The following is a 20,368-nucleotide window of genomic DNA, read 5'->3' as shown; positions in this document are numbered from 1 at the left end:
GGACCATATGGGATGCTGGGATCGAACCTGGGTCGGCTGCGTGCAAGGCACACACCCTACCCTCTGTGCTATCATTCCTGCCCCCTGATAAGTTTTTTTAAAACAAAACTTTTGTGATCCTCAGTTAACAAAATTAGGCCCTAGCATAGGCTGTGTTTGCAGCATTTTTAAATATTGTGTTTCATATTTTCATATCCACTTTATGCACTTTCAGTGCGTTGTTCACTAAGTTATATGAGAGATTTAAACTTGCTATATATGCAGTGGCTTGCAGGTAGGAGAAAAAAAGAAAAAAGATTCTATGCAATTTTTATGTTTCTATGTAATCCTTTGTGTTACGTTGTTTTGCTTAATTCCAGACACATTTAAGGTTGGATTGGCTAAGCTGTGATGATCATAGGCTATATGTGCTAATTTCATTTTCTGCTTAACAATATTTTCAATTTATGATAGGTTTATCAGTATATATATACTAATTGTTAGTTAAAGGAAAATTGTAATTTAGGATTTCTATTCTGGATTAATAGTGTGATATTTCTGGAAGTTTTAAAGAATATGTTGTCACTTTATTATAAATCGGTAATAATAATTTCTGAAAATTTCCTTTTTTGTAAGAAACAATATTCTAGAAAGTAGAATACAGCCAAAGGAGGTTTTACCTAGACATTCTGTTTTAATTAACTTTCTGGTTCTTTATTTCTTGGCCCGATTTCCCATTAATTATTATGTAGAAATTTTGGAAAATTATGTGACGGATAAAAACATATATTCTGTTTTGAAGGAGTAGTCCAATTTAAATTGATCTGAATCTGAGGATATAGTACATTTCTAAAATCTCTTTTTCCTCTTTTCCCCCTTTTTTCATGCAGGGCTATTTTCTTCTTTTTGAATCTATGTTAGATTCTGTACTTTATGCAAAGAACAAATACTTGGCAAAAGGAGGATCGGGTGAGTATAAAATTCAAGTTTTAATAATGTACTTTTAGTTTGACAGAACCAAATGAACCTTTGGATTTCAAATAACCTATGCATGACTGAGAAAGTTCCCAATAGAGATGAGAAATGTTTCCATTAGATAAAGCTTAAAGATATTCGTTTACTATACTGTTGATGGTAGAACATTATATAAGATATTCAGGACTCCAGGTTAATGATATTTTCAAGAACACTTTTTATAAAAATATGGAAGACTTGATTTTGGAAGCTATTTGCTTTTCAAATAAAATTCCAACCAAAGCTTTTTTTTGTTTGTTTGTTTTTTGGGTCACACCCGGTGTTGCACAGGGGTTACTCCTGGCTCTGCACTCAGGAATCATTCCTGACGGTGCTCAGGGATCCTGGGAATCGATCCCAGGTCGGCCGCGTGCAAGACAAATGCCCTACCCGCTGTGCTATTGCTCCAGCCCCAACCAAAGCTCCTTTGATCTTTTCATTTTTCATTTCATCATCCTGTTAATCGTCGATTGCCTCGAGCAGGCCCCAGTAACGTCTCTTTCATCCTAGCCCTGAGATTATATTCACGGCTCTTTAGGAGAATGAGACTCATCATTGTTACTGGTATTTGGCATATTTGGTAGGCCACGGGGAGTTTGCCAGACTCTGCCCTGTGGGCAGGCTACATTCGAAAGCCTGCAAGTTTGTCCAAAGTAGGAATGAGATAATAAGATATCATAAAGAAAAGTTCTAATAAGATGTCGCGCGGCCGCAAATGCGGCCGCGCGGTTCCGGGATCTGGATTTTATAGTCTCTGAGTCTTGGCCGCTGATGGGATTACACGGCGCCAGGGGGCCAGGTGGTGGGTGTGACCCCCACCTACTGGAATTTGGAGGATCTGGGTGGAAGATGCTCGACTCCAATTCGAGTAGGCTTGGAGGTCTCGGCCCCGGAACCCGTGTGGCTTTGTCCCTCTGCCAGTACCTTCAGGTGTGCGGAGAGTGGTCTCAGCATGGTGGTGGCTGGTCCTGGAGGTCTCCGGCTGCCGTAGCCCTGGCCGGGGCGGGGAGGAAAGCTCAACCCGCTCCCCTCCAAGGGACTCCGGGAAGGAACACCGAGGCGCGGGGGCAGAGACTGCACTGCTCTCGTCCGGGATCTGGATTTTATAGTCTCTGAGTCTTGGCCGCTGATGGGATTACACGGCGCCAGGGGGCCAGGTGGTGGGTGTGACCCCCGCCTACTGGAATTTGGAGGATCTGGGTGGAAGATGCTCGACTCCAATTCGAGTAGGCTTGGAGGTCTCGGCCCCGGAACCCGCGTGGCTTTGTCCCTCTGCCAGTACCCTCAGGTGTGCGGAGAGTGGTCTCAGCATGGTGAGACCACTCGTCTCCCAGACGAGAGCAGTGCAGTCTCTGCCCCCGCGCCTCGGTGTTCCTTCCCGGAGTCCCTTGGAGGGGAGCGGGTTGAGCTTTCCTCCCCGCCCCGGCCAGGGCTACGGCAGCCGGAGACCTCCAGGACCAGCCACCTTTGATCTTTATTTATTTTTTTTTTAAAGGATTATACAACATGATCAAGTGGGATTTATTTCAGGGACGCAAAAGAGATTAAATATATGCAAATCAATTGATATGATATAACATACCACCTACAAGAAAGCTAAAAAACATGATTATTTGGTTTCTGGAACTGCAAAATGAAAGATCAATAAAAATCATATGAGCATATCAACAGATGAACAAAAAGCTTTCAGCAAGATTTAACACTCATGAATTTTTGAAAATCTTTTTTTTTTTTTTTTTTTTGCTTTTTGGGTCACACCTGGTGATGCACAGGGCTCACTCCTGGCTTATGCACTCAGGAATTACTCCTGGTGGTGCTCAGGGGACCATATGTGATGCTGGGAATTGAACCCGGGTCAGCCACGTGCAAGGCAAACATCCTACCTGCTGTGCTATTGCTCCAGCCCCTGAAAATCTTTATTTAGGATAAAATCTAAACATTATATGGTGCTCAGGGGGCTTGATTCTCAGTCAACCAGACTGCAGAGTCAATGCAAGGGCTTGAGGATGCCAAATAGTAGCCTCTGTGGTGATGAACCACTGGGGCATCTCAGCACTACTTACATCTCCAGTGATGCTTGAGGGTCAATGTAGTGCTGAGGACTGAACTAGGGTTCAATCTTTTTTTTTTTTTTTAATTTATTTATTTATTGAATCACTGTGGGAAAAGTTACAGAGCTTTCGGGTTTAGGTCTCAGTCATGTAAATATCAAACACATTTCCCTTTACCAGTACTTATTTTTAACCCCGAACCCCAATAGACCCCCACCTCCCACCCCTCCCAATTCTTGTGAGGCAGATGAGTTCTAGTTAATACTCTATCTACTTTGACTAGATAGATTGTTTCGATAGAAGATGCACAATTATTGTTTAGAGTTTACGACCCACCCCCCCCACAATCAGATATGCTGAAACAGCGTTGTGAAATGATTTGCTTTCTACGACTTGGTTTAAGAATAAAATGATGTCTTTGAATTTCTGCTATTTTACTTACTGACCCTAGAAGAATTTCTATTAAAAGTTAGATAGTTAGGAGACTGGCTTCTGTGCCCTGGAGTCGTGGCCTTGCCGGAGAGCCGCTCGTGGGGGGCAGCTGGAGACCTCGGTGGGGTGTGGGGGACGGCCCACAAAGCCCCCCTTCCCATGAGGTCCCCGCCGCTTCCGCCGAGCCCGGCTCAAACCTGCTGTCCACAAGGCTCCCGTGCGGCCGCCATCTTTCTTTCCAGAGAGGAGCGGGCGGGCCGGTCAACGCCCTTTCCCCTTCGGGCAGGCTTGGTGGCGCGGTTTAACACATAGTCCATTTGCTTTTCTGCTCCAAGCTGCTGGTTCTCTGTGCTAAGTCCTTGTGCCTCCGGGGCCGGGGCCGTGCCGGAGAGCCGCTCGTGGGGGGCAGCTGGAGACCTCGGTGGGGCGTGGGGGACGGCCCACAAAGCCCCCCTTCCCATGAGGTCCCCGCCGCTTCCGCCGAGCCCGGCTCAAACCTGCTGTCCACAAGGCTCCCGTGCGGCCGCCATCTTTCTTTCCAGAGGTCCTTTGATCTTTAATGGCAGTTAGGATTTTTTGTTATTGCTTGGTTATTTGTTTTTTGTTTTTGAGCTACAATTGGCTATGCTCAGGGTATATTCCTGGCTCTGTACTCAGGGAATCACTCCTGGTGGGCTTGGGGGACGAAATGGGGTGCTGGAGATCAAACTCAATTCACCCGCATGTAAGACAAGCCCTTTCTTGATGTACCATCTCTCTGTACCCTGGTTGTTGTGTTTTGTTTTACATTTTAGTAAAATATTTCATAGATGTTGGAGATTATTTTCTTTAGGATAAATAAAAAAAATTTTTTTAAATTGAATCACCGTGAGATACACAGTTACAACGTTGCTAATGATTGGGTTTCAATTACATTATGTTCCAGTACCCACCCCTTCACCAGTGTACATTTTCCACCACCAATAGCCCCAGCTTCTCTCCCTCCCACCCACATCGTCACCCACTGCCTCAGTGGCACACTCGCCTCGCTCCTTTCTTCCTTCCCTCCCTCCCTTCTTTCATTTCCTCCCTTCCTTCATTCCCTCCCTCCCTCTCTTCTTTTGGACATTAAGCTTTGCACTACAGATTCTGAAGTGTATGTGTATATACACACACATATATCCCTTTACCTTTCAATATTCAGTTCTTGTCCAGAGTGATCATTTCTAACTATTACTGTCATATTGATTCCTTCCCTTCGCTATCCTAACTGTTCTTTGCCACCCAATCATTGTCCAGATCTCTTGACCCCTGTTTTTCCTGGCCTTGAATAATTAGTCTCACATTATTATTTTTTTATACCCACAAATGAGTGGAATGATTGCATTCTATATCTGTCCCTCTCCTTTTGACTCATTTCTCTTAGTGTGGCACTCTCCATAAGTAAAGTAAAGTAAAAGCCCTCCCGTTGATCATCGATTTGCTCGATCGGGCCCAGTAATGTCTCCATTGGAGACTTTGTTGTTACTGTGGCATATCGAATACTCTCGGTAGCTTGCCGGGCTCTCCGAGAGGGGCGGAGGAATCGAACTCGGGTCGGCCATGTTGGCTGCGTGCAAGGCAGACGCCCTACCCGCTGTGCTATCACTCCAGCCCTCTCCATACCTATCCATTTATAAGCAGGTTTCATTACTTCATTTTTCCTAACGGCTGCATAGTATTCAGTCATCGTTCAGTTGAACCCTTGTTTCTTTATCCAGTTGTATGTTCTTGGGTACTTGGGTTGCTTAGGATAAATTTTGTATAGCATCACTAAACATATGAATCTCGCTTCTCTGTGAATAAGAACATTTATGGATTCCACTAAGCTTTTAAAGCACAGCCCACTCAATCAGGTGTTTTTGTTTTAGTTTTACGCTGAGGGAGAGCACACAAACAAGAGCTTGGGGGTCCAGGCTACTCTGGTGCAGCCCAGGGACCATCATGCAGTACGTGGATCAAACCGCGGACCTGCACATACATGACACGTGCTCTATCTCTTGAGTCACGTCCCCAGCCCCCAACCAGTATTTAAAAAAAATTAGCTCCACATACATTTGGAAGGCTTTCTCTCAGCAGCCCCGGTGAACTTTTAAGTAATGCTATATATACTCAGAATTGAGATGGTGTTTTTCAATCCTTTTGTTGTAGACTGTTGCATACAAAGTATTTTGTTTAGGACAAAGATTATGTTTTCTTCATCTTTGACTCTTCAGTGAGTTCCACAGCTCCTGAAACATTGAGCATCATTTTATTTATTGAATCCGCTCACTAAAATTCAGTTGAACATCATACGTCTCCTTTTACTCACTTCTAATGTACGTTTCCTTCTGAAAGCTTTAGGGTCACTGTCACTGTCCTCCCATTGTTCATTGATTTGCTTGAGTGGGCCCAGTAACATTGTGAGACTTGTTACTGTGTTTGGCATATTGAATACGTCACGGGTAGCATGCAAGACTTTGCCGTGCGGGCGAGATACTCTCGGTAGCTTGCCGGGCTCTCCTAGTGGGGTGGAGGAATCGAACTCAGGTTGGCCATGTTGGCTGCATGCAAGACAAATGCCCTACCTGCTGTGCTTTAGGGTAAATAGATGATTTTCATGGTCTGAGTTTAGTTAATGTAACTATTACATGAAGGTGAATGAAAAGGAGGAAACATGAAACTAGTGGCATGAAGCACTTGATCACATTTGTGCATTCTTGCTTTTTTGTGTTGTTGGAAACTGCTTTGACACTTAGGATGTAGCAAAACCAGTAAGATCGAAACATAGAGCACAGAGGAAATTCTTCAAGTAAAAGAGTTCTTTTTATACTAACATATAAATGGATTGCCTTTCTCAAAATTGACTTACGTTCTGCAGCTGTTTCAGGATATGTTTCTGACCTCAGACTAAAATTTTCTCAGATATTTATCTTAACAGTTGACTATATCTTTCATTGTGTGGCGTTTTGAAAAAAAATTACTATTGCACATAGTAATGTTGCACATATTCCAAAATTGTAGCACTGTAGCACTGTCCTCCTGTTGTTTATCGGTTTGCTTGAGCGGGCACCAGTAACGTCTCCATCGTGAGACTTGTTGTTACTGTTCTTGGCATATCGAATATGCCACGGGTAACTTGCCAGGCTCTGCCATGTGGGCAGGATAGTCTCGGTAGCTTGCCGGGCTCTCTGGAAGGGTTGGAGGAATCGAATTCAGGCCGGCCACATGCAAGGCCTACGCCCTTTTCGCTGTGCTGTGGCTCCAGCCCTACATAATAATGAGAAATAAATATTGTTAGTCATTTTTTATTGTTAGTTGCCAGATAAAAACTATACTTTTATGTTTTTATATGCAGTCCTCACTGTAGCCCTTTGAGATTGCTAAGGTCTTAGGAACAAATCTCAGAAGTATACTGGATGATACTTTTTTAGTTGACCAAGCATGGAGTTTCTTCTCCCCAGTGCCTTTTTATTTTATTTTTTTTTATTCTGATTTTTTGTTGTTGTTGTTGGGCTGGAGCATTAGCTCAGCGGGTAGTGCCTTGCACACGGCTGACCCAGGTTCGATTCCTCTGCCCCTCTCCTAGAGTCCGGCAAGCTACTGAGAGTATCTCGCCCACACGGCAAAGCCTGGCAAGCTACCCGTGACATATGCCAAACACAGTAACGATAAGTCTTAGAGTTTGTTGTGAGAAGTTACTGGTATATGATTTAACAAATCGATGAACAATGGGAGGACAGTGCTGCAGTGCTTTTTGTTGTTGTTGTTGTTGTTGTTTGGTGGTGGTGGTGTTGTTTTAAAATCACTGTGATTTACAAAACTGTTGATAATAGAATTTGGGCCATTCAGTATTCCAGTTCCATGTTCAACCACCAGTGATTCAAGGTTCCCTTTCACTTTCCACCTGCCTCCTTAGCAATTTAGTGTCTTTATAAAATGTAAGATCTCTCAGTTTCTGTATTCATGTTCTTCTCACGATGTCTTGTTGTTTGCCTGCTGAAGTGCATTTTATTGAATGTGACTGCTGCCTTGAGTTGTTCTAGGGAAAATCCAGAAAATGATTTTCATACCTCTGTCAATGGTATTGATCTTACTGAAGGACTGACAGCAACTTAATACATTTAAATTGAATTCTCCGTGAAATTCATTAACTTAGAGCATGTGATTAATGAGGTTACAGTTGATGGAACAGTGGCACAGCTATTTCCCATCATGAGGGATTAAGTGAGGACTCAGAAGTCGAGTTCTTTGATCCTTTTGTGGAGCTAATATTAAGATAATAAGGAGGTATAACAAAGAGAAACAAGTACTTAATTTCCTAAGCCTTATTGTTTAGTGTTATTTGTTTGAAGAACACAGAGAAAAAAGGAAAAACCTGAAATGAGTAACAAAAGTGATTTAGGCTATTTGTGCACTTGAGTATTTCTCATATAACAAGCCATCTAAGTCTGAGATCCCGAAGTATATTTAGCCTACTTTCCCCTTTTCAGAAAAATTTTATTTAGTGCCCCTCCCCCGAAAAATCTACCTTTATGCAAATAAGCAAATATTCCCCCATCTCCCCCTTGCCTGTTGCACTTGCAAGTATTAACACCCCTCTGGATTATTCTAGCACCTAGCTGGGGGAGTGATTTTATCCTCTTTGGCAAACATTGATCTACTTCAGTATGAAGTAAAAATTTTTTTTATGTCTTTCTGAAGGAAAGCTTTGCTAAGCAATTAGTAGTTGTAAGGGTTTTAGGAGAATGGATTCTGAGAAAAACGAAGTAAGATTTATATAAGCATGAAGGGTTCGCAGTTTTATTTTTGTTCAACTTTAGGTTTCATATGTCTCGCTGTATTATGGAATCGTAGGAGGCCTTGTGCACGTGTGCATGAGGTCAGCCCACAGTCCTCTCTCTCTCCCTGTTGTGTCTCACCAAGCACTTCCATAGTACTTTAGAGGAACCCACTTTTTGCTGTTACTATTAGTAAAAGTCATTTTGTAAAGTTAATAAAAGGGGGTTATTAAATGCTACTACTATTTTAACTGGGCTGGAGCGATAACACAGCGGGTAGGGCGTTTGCCTTGCACGTGATCGACCCAGGTTCAATTCTTCCATCCCTCTTGGAGAGCCTGGCAAGCTACCGAGAATATCCTGCCCGCATGGCAGAGCCTGGCAAGCTCCCCGTGGCGTATTCAATATGCCAAAAACAGTAACAACAAGTTTCACAATGGAGACGTTCCCGGTGCCCACTTGAGCAAATTGATGAACAACGGGAGAACAGTGCTACAGTGCTACTATTTTAGCTGAGTTTTACTAAACCCTAAATGTTATCAGGAATTGTGTTTTATGTCCAACCAACCAAGAAATAAAAACTAAGAAAATACTTTTATTGGTCATAATGGATATTTTTACAATTAGAATTAAATGGGGGAAAGATACACCTCAGGATAATAGAATATAAGAATTTTATGTTCTAACAAAAATTAGGAAGGCAGATACAGAAGACAGGTAGGAAGGAAATATGGATGCTTCAACTGCTTTATGTCCGTTAACAGCAGCTTATGGGATATTATTTTAAGCTGATGAATTAATGACATTATAAGCCCACTTACCACTTCATAAGTAATATTAAAATAATACTGTTGATCCTAGTTAAATATGAAAGGCGAAGCTTATCGCGATAACATGACTATAAACTTTAAAATCACATAGAATTATATATCAAAAAGGCAACAAGTATTTTATTGCACGTAAACTATATCTCGGTAAAATGAGAACAAGTCGCTTGTCCCACCTTCTTTAGGTCAAGTGAATTTGGGTATGACTTGATATACTAAATACAACTTGCTATTCTTAATTCTTTAAAAATAGGGAAATAAGAGTAATCAGATATTTTCTATGACAGTGTATTTATCTCAAATTAAAGTTTGTATCATGTTTAATGGGAATATGTGAAAAGCATTTCCTCTAGAGTCAAACAAGATTTGGATGTCCACTATTACCCAATTAGACATTTACGAGAATAGCAATGCAATTAGAAAAGAGAAAATACAGATGAAACTTGGGGTTGGAGGCACACCTATCTCAGTGCTTGAGGGTGACTCAAGATTGCAGTGCAGGCACTAGCCCTTTGAGCCATTTCCCCTACCCCAGAGGTTTCGTTCTGTTTTATTGGTGGTTAGTTCTTTAGCTTTTTTAGACTTGTGGTCTGGTCCTGCATGCTGGTCCATGGACCGACAGTGAGAACCAAGGCAGGAGACCAGTAGTTTTTAGCCTTTCTGCTCCTGTGCACCAGTATCAGTCCATGGGCTGCTGGATTGAGACCCCTGATTTAGGTATCAAATTTGCAACGGTATTCACATTTGTAGTTTTGATGTACAGTTACTCACCCACCACCTAATGCCTATCCTTTTGTTACTTCTAGTCCATCTCTTTGTTCTCCGCCCCCCTCCCCGACCCCCCAAAACCCTCCTGCCACCCACTTGGTATTCTTAGTTTTGTGATCCAAGGCATCTGAGCACTGAGCCGAGAATATTCCCTGACCACTTGCTGGGTGTGACCCAAAACCAAAAAGCAAAAAAATTTTGAAAAATATTTTTATACTATTATGATTCTAAAATTTCAATGCCAATCATTAGAATTGGATTTTTTGTTTTTATTTATTTATTTATTTATTTGCTTTTAGGGTCACACCCAGCGGTGCTCAGGGGTCACTCCTGGCTTTTCACTCAGGAATTACTCCTGGCGGTGCTCAGGGGACCATATGAGATGCTGGGATTCGAACCCGGGTTGGCCACGTGCAAGGCAAACGCCCTACCCGCTGTGCTATCACTCCAGCCCCCTGGATTAGATTTTTTAATTAAAAAGTTTTAAATAGAAATGGAAAGAAAATTCCTGAGATAGAGTTGAAGGTCAGGAAGAATACTGCCACCAAGTATTAAAACACATTGTAAATCTGCAGTAATTAAAATAGTATATTCCTGATTCTTGAATAGACAGATGAATGGAATAGAAAATTCTGGTATAGATAACAGTGTGTAGCATTCCTATAATTAGGAACATAATTTACTATAGCAAATAAATTGTGTTGAGACAGTTGGGAAACACTCTATAAAAAAAAAGTTTTTAATCATTGTACATTTTAAATTTAAACGAGCCAGAGGTGAAATTAAAAAAAAAATGGTAAAAATGCAGAAATATAGATTGATCTCTCTAGAAACTTGTAGAAATTTATAAGTACTTCATAAATAAGAACTTAAATTTATAAGCCTTAAAGAAAAATTGAGATATGATTATTTCTAAATAAACTTGTAAGTGATAGAATATGCCATAAGCAAAGTTGCAGGAAAAACTACAGATTGAAAAATAAGCAAAAAGCCTATCTCTCTAAAATACAAATCCTACAAATAAATAGTTTGCTAATCCAAGAGAGAATTGGATAAAAAACTGAATGATATCTTGCCAAAAAAGAAATACAAGTAATCTCTTGAATGTGTCCTTGATCTCTGTCATTAATGTCTAATTTAAGAAAAATTTTCTTTATTCCAGGAAACACAGAATTTTTCTTTTTCTTCTTGAAATATTAACTTTTATATTTAGATTAATGACTCATTTCTATTTAATTGTTATGTAATATGTGGGTCAGGGATATGTTCCAGTACTCTTTGTTGAAATTATTATTCTTTCCCATAAACTGCTTGACACCTTTGTTGAAAATTAATCAGCCGCGTTATGAGTAGGTCTGTTTCTCTGTTCTCTTCATTTGATTTCTAAGTCTGTCCTTTCATCCATTCTGTTTAGTCTTAATTACTGTATCTAAGGCTTGATGTCAGATGAAAAGACCTCTACCTTTGTTATTTTTAAAAATGGCTTTAGTGTTTTGTTCATCTGTACATGATTGTGTTTGTGTGTGAGTTTTTGGACTTAGAAGTAGTTGCTAGTAAATGTTCATTCCCCTCCCGTGCTGTATCTGGTAAATGGGAGATTAAGTCTGTACCTTATAAAAGACTTGAAATACATTGCAGCATCAGTACCTTTTTGTATAGCACTTGACTTTGCATAGTTTATTTCATTGTAATCAACCACTGACTTGGTTCATAATATTTACAGTTCCTTTAGCACAGCGGGTAGGGCGTTTGCCTTACACGCGGCCAACATGGCCGACCCAAGTTCGATTCCTCCGCCCCTCTCGGAGAGCCCGGCAAGCTACCAAGAGTATTCGATATGCCAGACACAGTAACAACAAAGTCTCCAATGGAGACGTTACTGGGCCCGCTCGAGCAAATCGACGATCAACGGGAGGGCCTTTACCTTTACCTTTAATATTGCCTATTTCACTGTCTCTTCAAACGTGCTTTTTTCATGTTTCTTTCGGTTTTGTTAAACACTACAATGGAGTCATATTTTGAGCTTGTAAATAATTTTATTTCAAACAGTAATAGTATATAGAGCAACAGGATGAAAACCAGGAGAAGGGACACAAGATAAAGTGATGGAGAGCATTCATGGCAGGCGCTCGTTCATTAGAGGGCCAGGCCAGTATTCTTCTGGATACTAGGATAGGGGAGCTTAGGAGGTTCCTGGTCAGGAGTAACTTTTCCTTCATCCATCTGTCCAAAAGCTTTCATCCACTTGGAGAAATTCTTTATTAAAGTGGCATCGAAAGTTTAGACTCAGTGGAAGAGCTTGCCTAAATGAATGAGGACCTGGGGTTCAAATCCCGGAAATGTTTCGTCACCTGAGCAATGCCAGGAGCATTCCCCATACACTAAACTGGGAGAAGACCTTGAATACCCCTGGATCTGTCCAAAAACAAAACTGTAAGAGAAAAAAAAGTATATATAAAATATGTACCATAAGCTAATAGGAGATGCTGAAGAGTTAGGGCATCAAGAAGGAGAACTTAGTCCATCTAGAGACAGTTGTAGTGGTTTTGATTCATTATTTTCTGTGAATATTAAAAATATTTTTCAATTGCATATTGTCCCGGAAGTGGTACAGTAGGGTGATGCTCCAGTGACCTCCCTTATCCATTTACTCCTCATCTTGTAGCAAGGTGCCTGTAGTAACTGTGTTTTGCTGTGTTTTAGCTACAGTTTAGCCTAGCCTGGTAGTTGTGGATCCAGTCTTTTTCTCTATGTTAATGATGGGCAAGTATTCATGTTTGCAAAGGAATGCTCATTTTAAATTTATCCTTAACATAAATTGCAAATACATTTTTGAGCTTATTAAAGTTCCAAATAACTTGCTGATTTACTGATTTAGCATCTTTCTTTTTGTACATATCAAGCATTTTATCATTGACTTCATTTGACCAAAATCTTGCTATATTTACATAAATGTACAAAGAGCACTTCATTTTGAGTTGTTACCTCTTTTTGTTCTCAACTTTATTATGCTCTGGCTATTTAAATACAAGGTATGGCACTAGTGTTTACTAGATGTTTATAGATCTCAGTTTCATATTTTAGTATCTAAAAGTTTGTGAGGCATTTCTAAGGGATAAAGGATTTCCCATCTCTATCTGCTCACCATGTGAGCTGTGCTGGTGACAGATGAATTCTGGGCAGTGAATCGAGAAGGACACAGATGTCAAAGCCATGAATTTATAAATGGTCTGTTAAGAGTGTGCTTTTGTCCAATCAGCACTTCGTTAATTTCACCTACAGAAAGGAATGATTATTTAATTTTGCTTCTATCTGACAAAAATCAAATGACAAATGTATCAGAATGTGAAGGTAAAGGGTTAGCTAGAATTTTGGCAGGTGCCCCAAAATTTTAGACAGCTGTGGGGAGGTGGATAAAGAACCAGTTTCACCTATAACATTGATTATATGTACTTCATCAATATTCATAGATCTTGAAAAAAATTTCTAAATTCTAACAACCACAAGAACAGCTATTTTCTATATCTTTTTAAAGTATTGAGAAATATATTCCAAAACTGTGGCACTGTAGCACTGTCCTCCCGTTGTTAATCAGTTTGCTCGAGCGGGCACCAGTAACGTCACCATTGCGAGACTTGTTACTGTTTTAGGTATATCGAATATGCCACAGGGAGCTTGCCAGCCTCGCTGCTGTGCGGGTGGGATATTCTTGGTAGCTTGCTGCGCTCTCCAAGAGGGACGCAGGAATTGAACCTGGGTCATCTGCATGCAAGGCAAACACCCTACCCGCTGTGCTATCGCTCCAGCCCATTCCAAAACTAGAAAAAGTAAAATGCTTTTTCTCTTTTTTTTTTTTCAGTTTATTTAATTTTTGGTTTTGGGGTAAACCCAGCTGTGCTCAGTGCTAATTCCTGGCTCTTTGCTCAGGGATCACCTTTGGCAGTGGAACTCAGGGGAACCGTATGAGTGCCCTACTCTCTGTACTATCACTCTTGCTTTCAGTTTTTTTCTTACTATCATATTTTGCAAACTTTCAAAAATTCATTTCATTATGTTGTAGTTTTTAATGTATGAAAAATTCTTATTTTTAAATTGCATTACTAGTACATCATACTGGTTGATACCAAACCAAAGGTAACATTTTCTACAAAAGGTCTGAAAGTAAGTCTTTTCACCTTTGTAGATCATACTATTTTCCCCAGCTGTTCAACCCTGCCTGTTTCTGTAACATAATTTAGCCTTAGACCATAAATGAACAAAGTACCTGTTGGTGGGATTCTAATTAAACTTCATTTATAAAAAGTCAGTGGAGCAGATTTGACCAGTGGGCCATGATTTATTTAGAAATTGATTTAGAAGTTGATCATACTAGGCATGAAGATCTTAGATATTTTTTTTAATTTAATTTTTTTTTTTTTTTGGTTTTTGGGTCACACCCAGCAATGCTCAGGGGTCACTCCTGGCTCTGCACTCAGGAACTGCTCCTGGCGGTGCTTGGGGGACCATATGGGTGCTGGGAATCGAACCCAGGTCGGCCGCGTGCAAGGCAAACGCCCTACCCACTATGCTATCACTCCAGCCCCGATCTTAGATATTTTAAAATAGAATTACTCTGTGAACTATGTTGAGTAACTTGAATGTATGCAGTAGACAATTCTGGAGGGTATTTGATTACTGTGACTGAAGAAGCACAAGAATATCACCCTATGTTTGCCTTCCACATGATGGACCTGGGTTCAAGCCCCAGCATCCTATCTGGTACCCCAAGACCACCAAGAGCAAGTCCATAGTGCAGACCAGGAGTAACCTCTGAGCACTACCATGTGTAGCCCCCCAAAGCAAAACAAAAAAAAAAATAAAGTAACAAGAAAAAAAGGGGAAAAAAAAGAATATCACCTACCTCATTCATTTCTCCCTCCTGTCCATCTGGGGTATCTGTATCTGACTTGCTGACTGCTTCTGTAGATAAAAGTTTTATTAGAACATTCTCAGGCTCATTTACTTACAGTTTGACTGCTCTCTACACCAAGGTAATCAAGATGAGTAGTCTGAATAAATATCATAAGGCTCACAAAGCTTAAAGCTGTTACTTTTCAGAAATGCTGCTCCTGATCTGTTATGTTCTTTTAAGGATGAAATTATAGGGCATGATATGGTAAAACTATGCCAGTGTATCTGTAGTTTCTTTAAAATTCTATTTCTTGATAGTTTTTTTCTCATTTCAGAAATCTAGTTCAAGAAACTAAACACTTTCCTGTCCACATATACTCTTTTCTTTTTTGGTTTTTGGATCATATTGGTGATGCTCAGGGGTTACTCCTGGCTCTGCACTCAGGAATTACTGTTGGTGGTGCTGGGGGACCATCTAAGATGCTGGGGATCAAACACTGGTCAGCCGTGTGCAAGGCAAATGCTCTACCCGCTGTGCTATTATTCCAGCCCCATGTTGCAAATACTCATGCTGGGTTATGATTTTTTTGGGGGGGTCACACCTGGCAATGCACAGGGGTTACTCCTGGCTCTGCACTCAGGAATTACTCCTGGCGGTGCTCAGGGGACCATATGGGATGCTGGGAATCAAACCTGGGTTGGTCACGTGCAAGGCAAATGCCCTACCCGTTGTGCTATAGCTCCAGCCCCGCTATCATTTAATAACAGATCAGCTACTTTGAAAAGTTTCTATCAGTGAGGACTTTTAAACAGTAAGGAGACTTACCATATCATTGGAGGGAAATGAGAATGGAAGGAACGCAGTTTACATGGCAGCAGGTTGTAATCCACTATATATGTCCATCCTGTCTTCTTCCCATGCCCCCTTAGTGCATGAGATTTGAAAAATTTCTTATCAATGACATACTGCCCTTTTTTTTTTTTTTTGATTCTTACATATCAGATTGGAAAAAGTACTTGTTTTTATGTCAATGGATCTTATCTCAGGCTTTGTTTGGAAGACAGTTCATTGCTGCTGTCATTGAATAGTAAAATTCTTAAAGCTGTAGATATAATGAAGTTTGGAAGAGAAAAGACAGCATTATTTCTATATTATTTAATTCTAAAGTTTAGTAAGAATGAAATTAGGTATTTATTTGACACATATGTACTAGATTTTAGTTTGTTGACGCAGGAAACTGTTTTATGGATTTTAAGAAAAATTTTTTTGGCTTTTTGGATCACACCTGGCGATATTCAGGTGTTATTCCTAGCTCCACACTCAGGAATTACTCCTGGCATCATAGCTTTGGGGAAGCGTGGGGGAGGACCAAGCCTAGCAGTGCTCAGGGGCTGTTTCTGGTTCTGTACTCAGAAAGGACCCCAGGGATTCAAGCCAGTGTTGCAGCTGCGTGCAGGATGAGCACTTCACCTCCTGTACTAACTCTCTTAATACATTTTAAGAAGCAGGATATTTTACATTTTCATATTACTAAATTTGGGTCGCCCTTGTTGGCTCAGTGATAGCACAGCAGTAGGGCATTTACCTTGCAAGCGGTCAACATGGCCGACCCAAGTTCGATTCCTCCGCCCCTCTCGGAGAGCCCAGCAAGCTACCGAGAGTATCTCGCCCCCACGGCAAAGCCTGTCAAGCTACCCGTGATGTTATTTGGTATGCCAAACACAGGAACAATTGTCACAGTGGAGACGTTACTGGGCCCGCTCGAGCAAATATTAATAAAAGTTTCAGGAATGTCATCCTGCTTTATTTTTATTTTGGCGGTGCAGGTGACCTCTGGGTGATTGTGCATGAGTGCAGGAATGACTTACTTCTTGGGTCCTCTGTGCTAGGGATTCCCCAACCCATCTCCAGTGGTGCTGGGGCCTACAGAGCTGCACCTTGGAGATGCTAAGGGGATCATGGTGGGACCAGTGATGGAAGGAAGGTTGGCTGTATGCGGAGCATGTGTCTAACCCATGTACTATCTCAGGCCCCACATCCTGCTTTTATTTTTATAGGTGCCTGTTGCTGACTTCTTTTCAAGTCTTTTTTTCATCACCACAGTATATATCTTTAAAAATAAAAAAAATCTTAACAGTTGAACTTATTTATTCTGATATACACCAGCACTAGAGCAGTGGGACCGGGAGAGGGGGGCAGGCACTAGAAGCCTCAGGTGCAGTTGAGCAGTTGTTCATTTCATTTTTTCCTTCTTAAATTTGTTTATTGAATCACTATGAGAACAGTTACAGAGCTTTCGTGTTTGAGTCTTGGTCATACAAAGATCAAACACCCATCCCTTCACCAGTACACGTTTCCCACCAAAAACAACGCCAAATATATCCCCCCTCACCCCCCCTGCCTGTGTGGCAGATAATTTCCACATTACTCTCTCTCTCTCTCTCTCTCTCTCTCTCTCTCTCTCTCTCTCTCTCTCTCTCTATTTAGATTACATTCTATATTTCAACACCATTCCCAACATTATTATTTGGAGAACTTTTTCTCCAACTCTCAGACCTGCCAAAGAGGCAACATTAGATAATTTGTTTTCTATTGCTGGTTATGAATAGCATATGATATATCGTTCCGCTGCTTGCAGCCATACAGTTGTGGAATTTTAAAATTTTAATAATTAGGTTTGGAGAGGGCTGAAGCGATAGCACAGTGGGTAGGGCATTTGCCTTGCACGCGGCCAACACGGCCGACCCGAGTTCGATTCCTCCGCCCCTCTCGGAGAGCCCCGCAAGCTACCAAGAGTATCTCGCCCACTCGGCAAAGCCTGGCAAGCTCCCCGTGCTGTATTCAGTATGCCAAACACAGTAACAATAAGTCTCAAAAACAAAATGGAGACGTTACTGGGTCCGCTTGAGGAAATTGATGAACAACGGGAGGACAGTAACTGTGACAGATTTGGAGAGATTTCTGCCGAAAGCCACTCAGTTCTGAGATTCGTTTGTGTGTGTCTGGGATCATGGCTGTTAAGTAGCCAGGAGGGCCATTCTTAGACCTCGTTTCAGGGTGGGGGAGAAGGACTGGCTCCACACCTTTCCTGTGAGGCCCAGTGTGTATTATCATTTCTGGTCCATACCTGGCATTCCTACTTAGTTCTGGAGGGTGGCGGCTGCCAGGTTTCCTGGAGAATAGGCAGAAGACGACACCCATTCCCAGCTGGGGTGTGCAAAATCTGGAGGCATGTCTGCTGAGAGCTGCTCGGTTCTGAGATTCATTTGTGTGTCTCTGGGCGCAGTTTGTTCATTTAAAGAACTAGATTATCCCCCACCCACCCCAGGAGAGAGGACAGTGACTAAATAAATTTAAGAAGCTCTAATCTACAACTTCATTATAATCCTTTGCTAGTAATACATACTAATGGATTTCGTGCTGTTACTTATTTTATATATTAAATTTTCCCATAAAGGGAGATAATATTAGCCTAATTTATTTGTTGCAGTCTACCCTGATCTTTGCACTATCAACCTTGTGGCAGTAAGTGATACAAATAAGCATGCTGATAGAATTGCTTTCTGGGATGATGTCTATGGCTTCAATATGTCCTGCATGAAGAAAGCAGTTATTCCAGAAGCTGTTGTGGAAGTTTTAGATCCCAAAACTCTTATATCAGACCCATGTGGTATTAAGGTAAGTGTTATGCCATTTTGATTATTTTTTAGCAGTTTTGCCACTATTTTTAGTTTTATATGACTTTGGGTCTTGGTTTCATAAGTAAGTCTTCAAAATACTAGTCCTTATACTTTATTCTTCTTAAAAACTTTATTTTTAAATCAGTACGACTGCTTCAAGTCATAATTACCAGTTGATTATTTCATCCCTTTCGAGTCACAGTATTTTGTTGTTTTTGTTTTGGGGGCCACAAGTGGCAGTGCTCAGGAATCACTTCTGGCAGGCTCAGGCGACCATATATGATGCTTTGATGAAACCATGCAAGGCAAATGCCCCATCTGCTATACTGTCTCTAACGCCCCTGACATCTCTTTTTCACATGGCTTCGGTTTCTTGAGTCCAGAAGGCCCCACTGTCTTACATTCCTGTTTTGTCATCACTTAAATTGGCTCTATCCTAGTATTTTAGGTTCATTTACAACCATATTATTCATTTTCATAAGTCACTGCACACACACACAGTTTTGATTTCTGTCCTTCAGGTTTCGTCCAGACTTCTCAAATGAAGGATTATGTTGAATTTGCCTAATGAAATTAAAGCCCTACCATTGTCCTGCTTCTCAGTTAATTCCTTTTGTGTTTTATTGTCTTATTCCTTGCACTACTAATCTCTAGTTTTATTTAGTGAATTGTGCTTGCTTGAATTTACGTAGGTTGAGTTAAATGAATAAATTCAGTTTGCCTTTTTGGTTTGTTTGGGGACCATATCCAGCAGAGTTTGGGGGCCGCACCTGACCTACTGCCCTGGATCACTCCCAGTGGTGCTCAAGGGACAGTGTGGTGCTAGGAATCTAAACTGGGCCTCCTACATTTAAAACTTGTGCCCTTTGAGCAGTCTCCTTGATTCGCTATTGTTTTTTAAAAATCTCTTTAATTTGTCTTTATCATTCAAACAAACATATCTTGTTCAGTGTTAGGTTCAAAATGTTATCTTCTTTTTTAGATGACACCATTACTTTCATCACCTCAGTAATTGTTCTCTGTAGAAAATACTCAGTAAATGTTTTAATTTTCTTAAGTAGTCTTAAATTTGCATAGAATAATAAATATGCAAAGTTTCTTAACAAGGACAAGCTGATTATAATTACATTTTGCTTTTAAGGGGAAAATGCAGCCTAGTTAATGATTATAGGATTGTTCATTGCTCTGCTACACAGATAATAAGGGATTTATTTGAGTTTTTTGGCTCTGGGTAGGAGTATACAGTTTTAGCCAACTCAGCCTTAAGACGAAGCAGAAAGAAGAGGGTGGAGGAGGACATTTCTTTCTTTCTTCCTCCCTCCCTCTCTCTCTCTTCCTTCCTTCTTTCTTTCTTTCTCTCTCTCTCTCTCCCTTCCTTCCTTTCTTTCTTTCTTTCTTTCTTTCTTTCTTTCTTTCTTTCTTTTTTTCGTTCTTTCTCTTAATCCCAAAAGTGCTGTGAATAAATAATTGCAAGAATTTAGGGCTTGATAAAAAATGTATGCTCCTTTTTAAAAATTAGTCATTTGTCTAACCCCCAATCCTGTAAACAAAAGATGTCCACATGGTAACTTCTTTTTCACAGTGTAACAGATTGTTTAAAATGGAAGTTAGGCATGCATAGTTTGCAAGTCTTGGGGTGCCAATTTTTACTTGCCCCTTCTGCCCCGCCCCCCAACTGTCTCCCCCCCCCAAATATTGCTGGGAACAATCTCTAAGCACAGAGCCAAAAGTACCCCCCAAGTAGTGCAAAGTGTGGCTGCAAACAAACCACAATATTGTAGTTGTAATAGGGATAACTTAGTCATAGGAGTTTATATCTGTAATGATTTGTTTTAAGGCTGGCAGATCCCGTATCAGCACCTTTATTGGCCAGAATTAGCTAGACTGCTATTGCTGAAACATAGTTGGTTGCATCCACTCTGTGAGAAAAATTTGAGCCAGGGAAGAG

General features: G+C 40.9%; 1 protein-coding gene across 1 annotated transcript in view; it reads left to right on the top strand.

Annotated features, from left to right (window-relative positions):
- Positions 1–20,368, top strand: part of PRMT3 (protein arginine methyltransferase 3) — a 124,022-nt gene that overhangs the window by 57,633 nt on the left and 46,021 nt on the right. The window contains exons 11-12 of the mRNA XM_056132582.1: positions 870–948; positions 18,231–18,418. Of these exons, the coding sequence (XP_055988557.1) occupies positions 870–948; positions 18,231–18,418 (267 nt within the window). The remainder of the gene's footprint in view (positions 1–869; positions 949–18,230; positions 18,419–20,368) is intronic.

Source organism: Sorex fumeus, unplaced genomic scaffold (assembly GCF_029834395.1).
Source record: "Sorex fumeus unplaced genomic scaffold, SorFum_2.1 ptg000007l, whole genome shotgun sequence".
NCBI classification, from domain to species: Eukaryota; Metazoa; Chordata; class Mammalia; order Eulipotyphla; family Soricidae; genus Sorex; species Sorex fumeus.
Note: the sequence above shows the minus strand (reverse complement) of the source record. Positions and strands in the feature narration are given on the sequence as shown.